At 34.9% G+C, this 16,243-nt stretch overlaps 1 protein-coding gene and 1 long non-coding RNA gene across 6 annotated transcripts in view; one reads left to right on the top strand and one right to left on the bottom strand.

Moving 5' to 3' along the window:
- Positions 1-16,243, top strand: part of rho-5 (rhomboid-5) — a 319,932-nt gene that overhangs the window by 161,385 nt on the left and 142,304 nt on the right. For all 4 annotated transcript variants that reach the window (XM_074141083.1, XM_074141082.1, XM_074141084.1 and 1 more), the window contains one exon: positions 15,467-15,718. In XM_074141083.1, the coding sequence (XP_073997184.1) occupies positions 15,483-15,718 (236 nt within the window). In that variant the 5' untranslated portion in view covers positions 15,467-15,482. The remainder of the gene's footprint in view (positions 1-15,466; positions 15,719-16,243) is intronic.
- The window catches only part of LOC141460804 (uncharacterized), a 62,559-nt gene that overhangs the window by 3,669 nt on the left and 42,647 nt on the right, over positions 1-16,243 (bottom strand). The window contains exons 2-3 of one of the 2 annotated variants that reach the window (XR_012462375.1): positions 7,036-7,170; positions 1,782-1,984 (exon numbers count right to left, since the gene is read on the bottom strand). This is a non-coding gene — a long non-coding RNA (uncharacterized lncRNA). The remainder of the gene's footprint in view (positions 1-1,781; positions 1,985-7,035; positions 7,171-16,243) is intronic. The other variant, XR_012462374.1, reaches the window with a different exon arrangement.

Raw genomic sequence — 16,243 nt, 5'->3', positions numbered from 1 at the left:
TTGTCTGAATTCAATTTCTGGTCAGTATCAATATTTTAAAAATCATTAATTTCGTTTTTATCAAAATATATTATAACAGAATAAATATTGAATTCAGCGAGTGCTCTGATGGTGGCGATAAAAGGAAATATATTACATAATCATTAATCATTTATCCTTTTTCCAAGAAAAAGGTTTGAGTTTTTCACCTTTTCCATTCCCAGCTTTCATAGAAATTGAAGAAGTTTTATAAGATTAATATTTTTGGAAATAGAGAAGGAAAAAATTATATAAGAAAAAGAAGTTAAGATTTGATTATACTACCAAATAGTATTTTAAAATTTTCGACAATCCAAAGAATATAAGTTAAAGGGATAAGCTCAGCGATAAACCGTGAAGATACGAGGGTCGTTTGAAAAGTCCGTGCAAAGTCAGAGAGATAGCACCACTGGCGCGTATCGAGGTTATGTTTAGTTAGTAGCATCTCTTGGAAGAACACACACCAAGTTTCAGCCAGATCGGTCTATTTCTTTGTGTTTGGCATTCGTTTGAATCGAGGAAGTCGAGTGATTTTCAAAAAATGGACGAAAAAGAATTTCGTGTGTTGATTAAACACTACTTTATGAAAGGCAAAACGCCTCAGGAGACTAAAGAGAAGCTTGATAAACATTATGGTGACTCTGCACCTTCGATTAGAACAGTTTATAAGTGGTTTCAAAATTTTCGGAGTGGCCATATGTGCACAAGTGACGCTGAACGTTCTGGACGCCCTGTTGAGGTTACTACTCCAGAAATCATTGATAAAATCCATGATATGGTGATGGATGACAGAAGAGTGAAGGTGTGTGAGATTGCTAGTGCTGTGGGCATCTCGAATGAACGGGTACATAATATTTTGCATCAACATTTGGACATGACAAAGCTATACGCAAGATGGGTGCCGCGACTGCTCACGCTTGACCAAAAACGAAATCGTGTGAAGTGTTGCAAGGACGGTTTGAAGCTGTTCCAGAAGAATCCGCAGGACTTTAAGCGTCGTTTCGTCACTGTGGATGAAACATGGATACATCACTACACTCCTGAGACCAAAGAACAATCTAAACAATGGGTTACCAAGGGGGAATCTGCGCCAAAAAAAGGCGAAGTCCGTTCCTTCGGCCGGAAAGATTATGGCGACTGTCTTTTGGGATTCGCAAGGAATAATCCTCATCGACTATCTGGAAAAGGGTAAAACTATTACAGGTGCATATTATTCATCGTTATTGGACCGTTTGAAAACCGAGCAGCAAGAAAAACGCCCACGATTGGCCCACAAAAAAGTCCTTTTCCATCACGACAACGCACCAGCTCACACCTCAGCAGTTGTGGTCGCAAAATTAATGGAAATAGGGTTCCAACTCGTTTCACATCCCCCCTATTCTCCAGACTTGGCTCCCTCGAACTACTATTTGTTCCCCAATATGAAGAAATGGCTGGCGGGAAAAAGATTTTATTCAAACGAGGAGGTGATTTCAGAAACGAATGGCTATTTTTCAGACTTGGACAAATCCTATTATTCGGATGGGATCAACAAACTAGAGCAGCGTTGGACGAAGTGTATAAGCCTAAAAGGAGACTATGTTGAAAAATAAAAAAGGTTTACACCAAAAAATTAAGTAGTTTTTATTTTTGCACGGACTTTTCAAACGACCCTCGTATGTGCCGGGCAACCATCTTGTTGACAATACATATCTAGTCGACGTTGTAGAGGAACAACTTCAAGCAGAACTGGCAAAATGTCTCTTAAAAAACAAGTTAGATACCTTGCACCAGTTAAGTTCTCTCTGTAGAAGTATGGGGCCGATTAGTTGATTTCCTAAAACTCCACACCAAACGTTTGTCGAATAACTTTAGCCTGCCTAGAACTTGACTTCGCCACCATAAGTGCTGCTACAAGCAAAGCGTGGGAGTCCCAGAGTTTTGGCTTGCCTATCCGTTGATTGTGCCCAGTTTGTATGAACAGATGCTTTAAAAAAAATAACGTAATTTTGACAGTAAACTGAAATTTGTTTTCATATTTTAAATTACCATAACTTTTGAAAAACCTAACCGATTTCAAAAAAATTTTTTTTTTTTAGGAGCTCAAATACTATAAAAATATGCAACAAAAAATATAACGTTCCATTTGAAAAACAAAAGTTGGATGCTGTATCTCGAGATACAGGGGTTTAACAAAATGGGTGAATCACTGAAAATAAACTAGACTAAAAATGATTAAATACGTGTTTTTTATTTTTTCGAAATTTCCCGCCGTTTAAAAAAAAAGTGGGTGGAGCATATAACTTTGGTCACCCTGTATATGTATCTAGTTCAGTACAATGAAAGAGTATTAATTGAAATTGTTTACGGTCGTTTCTAACTGAATACCAAAATTATATGTAAACTTTCATTAATTACTGACCTAAATTAAACATTCTTATCAAAGTGCTAAATAAAAAAAAATATATATATACTAGTATATTTTATTCAGTGTTGATAATTATATAGCGATATATATTACCATTAAAGCATTTTGGAAGCATTAAAGCAATCCTGTTTAAGTTCAAACTATTAACGTTTGGCGTTGGGAATAAAATCTAGTTTAACCTACCACCAAAATTATGTTAATGTATTCAAATTGAAAACTTTGATAACGTAACACAATTATAAATTCTTTAACCTCTAAAAACCGTTTTAGCATATTGTGTGGCCACCTACCTTAACTTTCAGTAGTATGTTTTTAGCTATAGGACGAGCGCGTTATTGCTTAATTTCGCCAGCCATTTTTAAGTCAGATTACATTTAATCCATTATTTTAATATTTTTTATATTGCATTATCACGAATATTTTTCTTTAAAAAAAACAGGTGTGAAACGACACACAGAGTTTTGCTACTAATCTCGAACTTCTAAATAATAAATTTCCTTCATCTCAGAACATATTTCATTCTTACCAACATTATGGTTTCTAAAATCGTACATTATATCGTACTTAAAGGTAACCTAGGTTGGGAAGCCTGGCTCCAAAACTGCCCTATAACAATTTTTTTTAATGGAAAATATTGTAAGACAGTTTTAAATTAACCTAAATTTGTTTTTATTTTTTTGTATTTTATGTCCACAGAATAAATAAGTCCAAAATTTTACTGTTAAAAAATTTAAAGATTCACCCTGGCTTCTTGTCTATGCAGATAAACTCACCTCGTCACAATATTTACGCAGTTTCTACTCAGAATAAAATAGATTAGCAACCACATTTTCCTTGTGGGCCATAATCAGAGAATATTTAAAAAAAAAATTATTAAGGTTTAACCTTATTTATTTAGGCATACGAGGGTCGTTTGAAAAGTCCGTGCAAAAAAAAAAACTACTTAATTTTTTGGGGTAAACCTTTTTTATTTTTCAACATAGTCTCCTTTTAGGCTTATACACTTCGTCCAACGCTGCTCTAGTTTGTTGATCCCTTCCGAATAATAGGATTTGTCCAAGTCTGAAAAATACCCATTCGATTCTGCAATCACCTCCTCGTTTGAATAAAATCTTTTTCCCGCCAGCCATTTCTTCATATTGGGGAACAAATAGTAGTCCGAGGGAGCCAAATCTGGAGAATAGGGGGGATGTGAAACGAGTTGGAACCCTATTTCCATTAATTTTGCGACCACAACTGCTGAGGTATGAGCTGGTGTGTTGTCGTGATGGAAAAGGACTTTTTTGTGGGCCAATCGTGGGCGTTTTTCTTGCAGCTCGGTTTTCAAACGGTCCAATAACGATCAATAATATGCACCTGTAATAGTTTTACCCTTTTCCAGATAGTCGATGAGGATTATTCCTTGCGAATCCCAAAAGACAGTCGCCATAATCTTTCCGGCCGAAGGAACGATCTTCGCCTTTTTTGGCGCAGATTCCCCCTTGGTAACCCATTGTTTAGATTGTTCTTTGGTCTCAGGAGTGTAGTGATGTATCCATGTTTCATCCACAGTGACGAAACGACGCTTAAAGTCCTACGGATTCTTCTGGAACAGCTGCAAACCGTCCTTGCAACACTTCACACGATTTCGTTTTTGGTCAAGCGTGAGCAATCGCGGCACCCATCTTGCGGATAGCTTTGTCATGTCGAAATGTTGATGCAAAATATTATGTACCCGTTCATTCGAGATGCCCACAGCACTAGCAATCTCACGCACCTTCACTCTTCTGTCATCCATCACCATATCATGGATTTTATCAATGATTTCTGGAGTAGTAACCTCAACAGGGCGTCCAGAACGTTCAGCGTCACTTGTGCTCATATGGCCACTCCGAAAATTTGGAAACCACTTATAAACTGTTCTAATCGAAGGTGCAGAGTCACCATAATGTTTATCAAGCTTCTGTTTAGTCTCCTGAGGCGTTTTGCCTTTCATAAAGTAGTGTTTAATCAGCACACGAAATTCTTTTTCGTCCATTTTTTGAAAATCACTCGACTTCCTCGATTCAAACGAATGCCAAACACAAAGAAATAGACCGATCTGGCTGAAACTTGGTGTGTGTTCTTCCAAGAGTTGCTACTAACTAAACATAACCTCGATACGCGCCAGTAGTGCTATCTCTCTGACTTTGCACGGACTTTTCAAACGACCCTCGTAAAATACTAAAGATTTTACAGTAGATTAACATAAGTTAAGCATTATTTATTCCTTTATTATTCTTAGTATGTATATTCTACACAATATTTGTGGGATCCATGTGATGCATACACTAAACGCCCTACTTTAGCTTGGGACAGAAAGAAGTTGTAAACTTGATTATAATCACAAAGTTTGTGAGTTGCAATTTGATCTAATAAGAAATTGTAAGCTTATTTACTTGATGGAAAGAAAAGTTATTTATATTTTTTATTTCATTATATTGCCACAGCTTTTTCCATAAAGATCTCCGTTTGCCTAGCCTGAATAATAGCCAATGGCACACGCTGAATTATTAAATTGTATATCTACGAATTTCATTTGAAACAATTTACTTCTCAGTTAAATGCTGGATAAATTCTCTCTTAAGTTCCATTTGTTCAATCTGCGATGAGATAACTAATTGTAAGAAAAGAACTTCGCCAATGATTTGAGGAAACTGGCATACTACACCGCAATCTTACCTTAAAATATTGTTTAATTAAAGTTGCGTGACACTTAAAAACGGTATGTAAAAATGGATTTGCGAATTTTTATTCGGAAACAACTGCATTGTCGCGATAACCTCTCTTAGGGTTGCCAACTCTATAAAGTTCCAAAAAAGGACACCCTAAAAAAATTAGGTACATACAGGGCAGTTGACAGGGATTTTGGGGCCCGGGAATATACAGGGCGTTCAGCATTAAGACTACCGTTACTTTGGGAGGCGATTCTGGGCATCATTTGCTACAAATTTTTATATAAACTATGGCTCGATTCGGCTCCGTTTTATAGATATTTTTAATTTTATGTTATCTTAATATTCAAACACATCACAATCCACTGGTACAACATCTATCTTCCAGAACATTTCCAGACAACACTTCCAGACGTCTTAAAAGACAGTGGCCTCGCGATCTCCTCTCTGAGGAAGAGAGTCAGTAGAAAGTAAAATGTTTTTGGAGTGTTACCGCTGGGTAACTTCTCCGCTCTTTTATTCTGTTATTTATTGTTATCATTGTTGCTTATAACGCAAAATGCGTTGATTGTAACTAAATAAATGATTAAAAAAAAAAAAAAAAATTTATGTTTTTTTTCAAGGAATTACTACTTTTTAGCAAACATTTGTCTATATTTCTCAAACTATTAAAGCTACAGCAATTTCAATAAGCTCATTAGAAAGAAGATTAAATTTCCTTTTAAATAAGCTAATTTGTATTCCAAAATAATAATATGAAGTATTTCACTTTGTGGCCCAAACATAAGATTTTCTAATTTTTTCCAAGAAACTTTGACTTCATTTTTCTCAAAAATATTAGTTTAAAACGTGCACTATTCATGAAAAACATCTACATACAATCACCTTTCGAAAAGTATACAATGCATTGGGGCTATTTTAAATATTTGATGCAGAAATCTGTGATTAATTGCAATAAAGTGGGCCTCAAAACAGCTTCGGAATTATGAAAGGAATTCACCTACCATAAGAATATAATTAATCAGAATAATCAAATCCAGTACCATTGTTTGCATTTTGTTCATCGTTACATCAATAACCTGTTGACCTATTCAGTTCAGTTAGAACAGAAAAACAACACGCCAAATGAAGAAGTCTCAGAAGTCAGAACTTAAATAAAAAATACAATAAAATAAATTAGATTTGTGTGAATAATATCTGAAAAAAGGACGAAAGGCGTCCTTTCCTAATTTAAGAAAGGACAAGGACAACCAGGTGTTAAAAAAGGACTGTCCTTTCCAAAAAAAAAAAAAAAGGGCAGTTAGTTGGCAACCCTAACGTCTCTATTAGTCTGTGATATTAATTGTATCGCTTCCTTCACTCTGCAGAGTATTAAGCTAGTCACTGTTCTCAAGTTAAAGAAATCGAATTAGTTAGAAATAAACCTGCAGTAAATATTTCTAATACTTTAGTTAATTAGTCATGAGCAGTTATTAGAGAAATTGGATTTGTTAATTCCAGTTTAAATTTATACAAAGTTTTTAAACGAAGTATAATTTTCAATAAATTTTATAAAGAATTTTTAAACATTCAATCATTTTAATAAAATTCCGTAGCGGAATCCAGAGATGTCCCAATCTCTCTCACCTTATTTTAAAAATACCGATTCAGTCACCCATATTTTCTAATTTAATTAATCCACTCAACATGAGGTAAACCACAACAATTTGTTATTGCTGTGCGTTGTGTGCCTCTAACTTTTTTAACGTTTATTAGAAAATATTTTTAACAAATACCCTTACCTTTTAATAAATTTTGTTAATAGTATTAAGTCCTAGGGCTCAGAGAGGATTTGGATAGGGTAGAGTTTCTTCACCTTAATTGATTCATTGTTGAAAAATAATTTTACAAAAAATAGTTAAAAAAAATTAACCTTACCTATTTGTTTGTTTCTATTCAGACTCTTTGGGAATAGCCTTGCACTAATGATATTGATAAAAATTCATGTAGTAAACCATTGCTGCAGTTGAAGAACTTCAACACACACTGATCCATTTCTCATATTTATTTGTACTACAAAAGCCAAAACAGTTTTATAAAAATCTGAAATTCAAAAGTTTTTTTCTTAAATTCCAAGTTAAATACATACAGTGACTCCCATTAATATTGGGACAGTACATACAGAAGTTCAAAATTGACGAAAATTAAAAGTGGCACCCATTTATTCAAATTTTTATAAATTCATTTCATTTTATAATTACTATTAATTAAATAAAAACTATTTAAATAAGTACATAAAAATGTTTTGGTAGATTAAAAAAAATATATATAATAATAAGAGAAAATTCTACCTCTCATAAATATTGGGACACTATTATAATTTATAGTTTGTCCAAGGTTTTGCCCGAATATTTATACAATTTGTAAATATTTACCTTAAGCATATATTCAATATGAAATTAATTAATAATTAAATTAGTTTATATAAATCAAGCCAGGTGTAACATGTCGCGTAAAAATACAAATACAACGATTGAACAAAGAAATATTATAATTTCTTTGCACTAAGACAATAAAAAGTGTTAGAGAGACAGAAAAACTGATCGGACCTAAAACATCTACTGCGTGGAACATCATTCAGCGTTACCAAAAAGAAAAAAGAATTGTTTCAATCCCACAAAAAGGCCGTCCTCAACTGCTCTCTGAGAGAGAGCAGCGTTATATATTAAAAGAATTAAAAAAGATCACCGACTTAGTGCTCCAAAACTTCTATGTGAAATTTTTGACATGTTCAGAGAGCAAAAAAGGAGCAGAAACAGTTCGGAGAGTGCTAAGAAAACTCGACTATCATGGTAGAGTAGCCTGGAAGAATCCTTTTATCAGTAAGATAAATAGTGTTAAGAGAGTGAAATTTGCCGAAAAATATTCCAATGTAAATAGTGACTTTTGGAATGATATATTCTAGCGATGAATCAAAATTTAATGTTTTCCAGTCAGATGGAAGGGTTATGGTCCGGAGGAAAGCGAACGTTGAACTCGAAAAGAAGAATTTACACCCAACTTTAAAGGGTTTTAAAGCTGCACCACCGGGTGGAGGTGGGTCAGTTCTGGTTTGGGGCTGGATGTCCGCATCAGGATTTGGAGAATTAGTGTTTATTGATGGAATGATGGACAAAATGGTTTATAGTAATATATTAAAATATAATTTGAAAAAAGTGCCCAAACATTTGGTATTTTAGGGTCTTCTAAATTCTACCAAGATAACGACCCCAAACCTACGGCTTGGGTGATACGTCAGTGACTGTTATACAATTGCCCAAAAGTATTCCAAACCTCTCCGCAGTCACCAGATCTTAATCCCATTGAACATTTATGGCAATATTTAGCCAGTGCTTTAAGAAAAACGAATAATATCTAACAAAACTGAATTAAAACGATGTTTCCTGGAAGAATGGGAGAAAAACACCACCTGAATTAACCAAAAACTTGTTTCACCTATGCCTGATCGTTTGAGGGCTATTGTAAGTCAAAAAGCAATTATTAAATTATTACCAACCAATTATTAAATAGTAGGAGATTTTAAATATTGAACATTTAAACTCTAGCACTTCTGGTGTCCCAATATTTTTGAGAGCCTTATTTTACACTTTTTCAAAAAGTGCTACCTAACAGTTTGGAATTTCATTGAGTTATACTTATATATAATTTCTACAGATGTTGCTAATGTAATTTAAAAAAAAAAAATTCCAAACTTTTGTATGTTGTTTTCATTTTCCTTTTAAATCATTTTGTAATCGGTGTCCCAATATTAATGGGAGTCACTGTATACATATTTCTGTAATTAACTAACAGGTTAGTCCAAGTCATAGATCTGTATAGTGGCGCATTCTGGTGAAAAATTAAATCAAACACTTCCAATGAGAAAACAATTTTGTTTACTCAATCTGAAAGAATGAAACGGAATATGGAAATTAATTAAACTAAATAGATATGAATAATCTTACTGAGTGAATAATTGTAGAATACTATACCGACAGATCTCTATAAATTATCCTGGAATGAGAAGTTGGCAGCTTTGACTCATGCCTAAGAATTTACTGGGAGGTAATTATGTACTATCAATTGATTCTTAAATAAAATTTAACTCTTCTCACAAATATAGTCTATTCTCACTCTCTTTCTAATTGTTTAATACTTTTGTGTAATGTTGGAGAGACACTAAAAGGAATTTTTTGGAAGTAATTTTTCTTAAATTAGAAAATACCCAGGACTAGTCCATTTATTTATTCACAAATAGTTCATCGGTCTACATTTCAGCTGTTTTGCCAGCCCTCTTTAACCGTTTTTTTTTTTTTACTTATGATATAATTTATATATCTTGTCAGCATTTGTTAATTTCCGTTAGAAGATGGTTAATCACGAAGCTTTTTTTAATTTAAATTTATTCATAGAAAAATAATGTGTTTAGGTTATGGAGGACTCTTCATTTTAATTTAAAATTAATTATTTTTTAAATTATGTGAGTGTAAGACTCATTATTATATGTTTGAAATACTCCTCCTCATTGCAATCTACGCAAAGAGGAGAGAGGACTTTTTTGTTGATCCTGTGAAGATACGATCCGCACACCACGTGGTTCGCTCTCAGCCTGCTTATTGTCGTAACAACCCATTTATTAGTGACTGTTCCCCTTAAACCATGGTTGTCAAGGGTAACTGATCTACACATAGTTTTATAGAATCTCCCTTTATTACCATTACTGCAATCTGTCAGCCATTTTTGTAGTGCTGCTTTTGCAATTATACGAGGGTCGTTTGAAAAGTCCGCGCAAAAATAAAAACTACTTAATTTTTTGAGGTAAACCTTTTTTATTTTTCAACATAGTCTCCTTTTAGGCTTATACACTTCGTCCAACGCTGCTCTAGTTTGTTGATCCCTTCCGAATAATAGGATTTGTCCAAGTCTGAAAAATAGCCATTCGATTCTGCAATCACCTCCACGTTTGAATAAAATCTTTTTCCCGCCAGCCATTTCTTCATATTGGGGAACAAATAGTAGTCCGAGGGAGCCAAGTCTGGAGAATAGGGGGGATGTGAAACGAGTTGGAACCCTATTTCCATTAATTTTGCGACCACAACTGCTGAGGTGTGAGCTGGTGCGTTGTGATGGAAAAAGACTTTTTTGTGGGCCAATCGTGGGCGTTTTTCTTGCAGCTCGGTTTTCAAACGGTCCAATAACGATGAATAATATGCACCTGTAATAGTTTTACCCTTTTCCAGATAGTCGATGAGGATTATTCCTTGCGAATCCCAAAAGACAGTCGCCATAATCTTTCCGGCCGAAGGAACCGTCTTCGCCTTTTTTGGCGCAGATTCCCCCTTGGTAACCCATTGTTTACTCGTAGATTGTTCTTTGGTCTCAGGAGTGTAGTGATGTATCCATGTTTCATCCACAGTGACGAAACGACGCTTAAAGTCCTGCGGATTCTTCTAGAACAGCTGCAAACCGTCCTTGCAACACTTCACACGATTTCGTTTTTGGTCAAGCGTGAGCAATCGCGGCACCCATCTTGTGGATAGCTTTGTCATGTCGAAATGTTGATGCAAAATATTATGTACCCGTTCATTCGAGATGCCCACAGCACTAGCAATCTCACGCACCTTCACTCTTCTGTCATCCATCACCATATCATGGATTTTATCAGTGATTTCTGGAGTAGTAACCTCAACAGGGCGTCCAGAACGTTCAGCGTCACTTGTGCCCATATGGCCACTCTGAAAATTTTGAAACCACTTATAAACTGTTCTAATCGAAAGTGCAGAGTCACCATAATGTTTATCAAGCTTCTCTTTAGTCTCCTGAAGCGTTTTGCCTTTCATAAAGTAGTGTTTAATCAACACACGAAATTCTTTTTCGTCCATTTTTTGAAAATCACTCGACTTCCTCGATTCAAACGAATGCCAAACACAAAGAAATAGACCGATCTGGCTGAAACTTGGTGTGTGTTCTTCCAAGAGATGCTACTAACTAAACATAACCTCGATACGCGCCAGTGGTGCTATCTCTCTGACTTTGCACGGACTTTTCAAACGACCCTCGTACACTTGATATAAAGTTAACAAAACTAATTTGAAAAATGGTTGAATTAAAAGTTACATTGAATTTATTAATTCAGAAAAATTGCGAGGTAATCTCTTTTGATGTAATGGTGACCAATCTGTACCAAACTGAGATTACATTTTTTTACCAATTGATGGTAATGAATAAAAATGAAAATATATAGAGGAGAAAGTGTTTTTCAACCCTTTCTGTATAGCTCTTAAAGTGAAAGTAGGTCACAGTTGTGCTTGTCTCTTTTATTTGTAAATGTTGAAAGAAGGTAAGATTGTAGTAGATATTTTAGACGGACGAGTGATTTGGGGAGTCTGGTAAGAAAGTACACAATGGGCTGATCTCTCTGTCTCTGTGAAGCTGGAGCAGGTGCTGCAGTGAAGTGTGAGTAAGAAAGTAGTTCTTTTACTCGCAGCGCTTCTTCTACTTTCGGCTCTCCATTGCTCAGAGTGCCGGCTTAGAACTTCATTTATTATTGCCTGTTTTAGCCCACAAGTTACCTTAGCCCATTCTATTCCACTTTGCTATACACGTTTATAAAAAAACACGCCTACAAGGTTGAATTTAAAATTTTTACTAGTTTTCTCTCTCAATCCTTACTATAGCTCAGTATATACTGTTATAAAATTTATTTCACCAAACGATTAATCTTTAAAAAAATTATATAGACCTCCAACTGTTGTAGTATTTAATAACTTTTTACTAATATTTTGCGCTGTTATTTTTAGAGGTAACTCCCAAGTTGTGCAATGGATCTTTATGTTGGTTGAAATTTTTAAATATTAACTCACTCATTCCTCACCTTTTCTACCCAGCAAGATGGAACTTCAAGTAATATGAGCTTAAATCCTTTTGGCCTCGGTATGAAAAATGAAATCAGGTCATATTTATTTATTTAATTTTTTTTACTTCTTAATCATATTAGAAAGTTCTCTTTTTTATTGAACTATCTAATTTGCGGAGTATATAGGATGAATTTATAATAAATAAACTGAAGTTTGGTTCGATTAAATCAATTATTAAATAAGAATATTTCGTTATAATTAGATTCAATTATTATTATACAGTAAAAGCTCCTTATTCGCGCTTCCTTCATTCGCGTTTTCACTATTCGCGGATTAAAAAAATGCGACCCAATTCCTATATTCGCGGATATTCGCGGAAGTACACTATGATAATAAAAGGATTCCAATAGGTATCCAACCCAATATCCTTTGTAAATGCCGTCAAATGGACTAATAAAAAAAGTAAAATAGATCTTAGTATTACAACTTTGCCTAAAGTATGTTGTTAAATGATATCGCCGAGGACTTTGACATAAGCCGCCTTCACCGCTATCGGTGTTTTTGAGAATGTAAACGCACAGAATGAAAGCAATTGTTCGCGATCCAGCAATAGAAAAAAATGGAAGTGGCGTTGTCATTATGGATCGAAGACCGCATCCAAAAAAAGGGGCGCCCTTGAGTGGTCCAATGGTCCGGGAGAAGGCAAAGTATCTTTACGCTCATTTTAAAGAACCTGATGGTAGTTGTAGTGGCAAGTTCAAACTTTGACTGCAAACAAAAGCTCTTAAAAACTGCCAAGCAAGAGAAAATTACAAAATTCTTCAAACCATTGCCTAAGCCTTAAGATAATTAATCAAAATGTTCAAAAACTTCAATTAAATTGATTTTTTTATATATTAGTTTTTTTTTATTTTGTCACCTAGGAACGTATCCCCTATAATCCCATATAAATTACCATTCCGTATTCACGGTTTCTGTATTCGCGGCATATTTATGGAACATATACCCCGCGAATAAAGAGCTTTTACTGCACTTACTTTTAGATTGTGTTGCACGCTAAATTTTGAAAAAAAAAACGAAATACTAACTGGGGTAATGAGTGACACATAAAATGCAAGCTAAACTCTGTTTAAATAATAGAAAATTCTCTTCACTTTTTCAATTTCTCTTTCTCTTCTAAGAGAAGTTATTGTAATCGTGCAAATTATCGTTCTGTGATTTCACCAGAAACATTGGTTTTTAGATCCGGTTTTAGGTTAGTTAAATTTTTTGACGTGAATACGTCTTTAAATTTGCTATCATATGGAGGCAATCCAAAAAAAACCTAATGATAACAAAATCGGGGGATACAGTTTGGCATTATAGTTTCGAATCTATCGACTACATCCAAAATTAAATTAGACCACTGAATAGCTAAAGGATCAAAGAATTCATTACGATAAGCGAGGACTGTGACGCATCGCGCGCTGTGGAGGGGAAGCGCCGCCATTTTCAGATCATTTTGCTGCTTATCGAGATTTGTAATTAGTATAACTTTTGACTTAGATAAGCTACTGTTGTTCGTTTAAGTTTTAATCGTCAGCTGTCGTCACAATCTATCGATTGTATATAAAACATTAGTGTAAAATAGTGACAGTGAATATAATAAGGTGTTAGAATAAAAAAAATATTATCAAAAATATATAATGTCGGCCTACACGCGTCGAAAAGCCAAAACCAAATACAGAGATCGTATACGGTTGGAAAGGGCTTCTCAAGAACAATCGAATGGTAAAACACCATATGACCGAGTCAAGCTGTGCCGGGAACGTAAAAGAATGAATGCGGCCGAGCGGGATCAACGACGGTGTCAGTACATCTGCAGCTGGGGCGGTTGAAATTATGCAAGTGGATGATGAAATCGCTTCTACATCGGCAACGGACTGTATAGGCATAGATTGTGTTCGATCGTCGATTTGTTTCCTTGATTTCATCCTAAATACATAAATAAAAATATTTTATACAAAAAATATAACCCGTTACGTAAACGTATTCACGTACAACACACGGCCGTGTCCATGGCACAGCCACAGTTTTTTTTTAATTTTATTTACAAATTGGTGTTTTTGAGTCCATTGTAATGAGTCCATCCATCCTAACTTAAAAAACAAACTTCTTACATTATTACTAGATTATATTTGTAACTTATAACTATTATTTGTTTAGATATTATCTGTTTCCGCATAATTTATTGTTTTATATCTGATTCAATCAATCAATACAAATATTACATAAAAAATAATCGATTTTGTGTAGAAAAGTTATGAATGAATTGATTTTTTCAATCCTTTGTATTGTCTTAACAAATAAAACAGTTTGAGTAATTAATTTTAAATGCTAATTAACAAAATCGTTGAGAAATCATTCAAAAATAGAGGCAGTAATACCATTGTATCTATGACAACTCGCTGCCACAAAGACAGAGCAGTTAAATCAAAGAAGACATATTTGTCTGGTTACAAAAGCTTTAGCAGATATTTTGCATTCTCTAATGATTGTCCCAATTAAAGAGGAAAGTTTCTCTAAAGATAATGTAGCGCATATTTACCGCTGTAAAGAACCTCAGACTAATTCTCAAGCATTATGGATTTTTAAAATACGAGGTCTGTAAATTAGTAAGTAATGAGACTGATTTTTTTAAATTTTTTTATTCAAAAAGAATTACAATTCTATATTGTCACCTTCAAAATAACTTCCTTCTGAAGCCGCACAGCGCTGGAGACGTTTCTTCCACTCCTCATAGCAGTGCTCGAACTCCGATACTGGAATAGCCTTCACAGCTGGTCGGTTACAGCCGTTTGAATGTTTTCGACTGTCCCAAAATGAGTTTCCTTGAGGTGATTTTTTCAACTTCGGGAAGAGAAAAAAGTCAGGCGAATAAGGAAAGGAGGCTGTGGAGCCATAGGAATGTTTTTACTGGCCAAAAACTCTGTTTATTGAAATTGCTGTGAGACAAGGAGCATTTTCGTGATGCAACACCCACTTGTTCTTGATGTTTGGTCTCACACGAATGACCATTTTTCGAAGTTTTTCAAAAACCTCTCGGTAAAAGTGTTGATTGACCGTTTGACCTTGAGGTAGAAACTCTTTGTGGACGATTCCGTGGATATCGAAAAAACGTATGTACTTACTTCAAAGTAATTCTTCTCTTTTATCTATGTCCTTCTGCCTCTTTATTTTTCATCAGCGTCCTTGAAACGATTTTATTCTCTGGAGAAAAGTTTTAAGTTTCGAGACCGTTTGGTAAATCATACATAAAAGCCAGAAACATCTAAAGTCCCAATTTACATCTTTGAAATAGCTGCAATTGACGAACAGTGTTGTTTCCTAATCAAGAGATAGTGAATTCCCTACTGTACTAGTTTAATGTGCTTAGTTTTGGATTTTAGATATTTTTGACTAGCTTTCTTATTTGTCTTTTTTCTTTGTTTCAGATGCGAGGAGGGCGCCATGGAGGGGCGGTACGGGGACAGGTACTCTCCTATTGAGCGGTATGTACCTGGAGGGGGTCCCCGATACGATCGAGGATATCCACCCAGGTTCATGGACCCGTACTCAAGGAGAGATCTGTTCCAAGCACCGCCCCCGCCACAGAGATACCTTAGGCCGTTACATAGGTATACTCCAAGACCTACTAGGATAGAGTATCGTACACACGTAGAATATCTTGGCTCGTCTGGTGGGAGGTAAGAAGGCTATTCATTAATTTAATCAAAAAACACATTATCCCAAATCCTGTCACTCAGTTCCTTTCAAAATTTTACACAATAGAATGTAGAAAGCGAAGTAAAAAAATGAAATAAATAAATGTAGGAAACAAAATTCGCTTGAGCACAAATTTAGCACAGGAACACATGAATTTGCGTTCTTTCTTTGTACATAAATTATCTCAGAAAAATATCTAATTAGTTCAGAGTAATGTCAAATCTGCGTCTTACTGTTTGAATTCCTCCGCAACACTCAAGACCATTTAAAAGTAAGAGTTTCAGGTACTTGTACGAGGTCTGTAAATTAAGTAATGAGACTGATTTTTTAAAATTTTTGTATTCAAAAGGAATTACAATTCTATATTGTCACCTTCAAAATAACTTCCTTCTGAAGCCACACAGCGCTGGAGACGTTCCTTCCACTCCTCATAGCAGTGCTCGAACTCCGATACTGGAATAGCCTTTAGCTGGTCGGTTACAGCCGTTTGAATGTTTTCGACTGTC

The sequence above is a fragment of the Rhodnius prolixus genome, unplaced genomic scaffold (genome assembly GCF_049639745.1).
Source record: "Rhodnius prolixus isolate KJV_2025 unplaced genomic scaffold, Rpr scaffold_6, whole genome shotgun sequence".
NCBI lineage: Eukaryota > Metazoa > Arthropoda > Insecta > Hemiptera > Reduviidae > Rhodnius > Rhodnius prolixus.
This window is presented reverse-complemented; position numbering and strand designations above follow the sequence as displayed.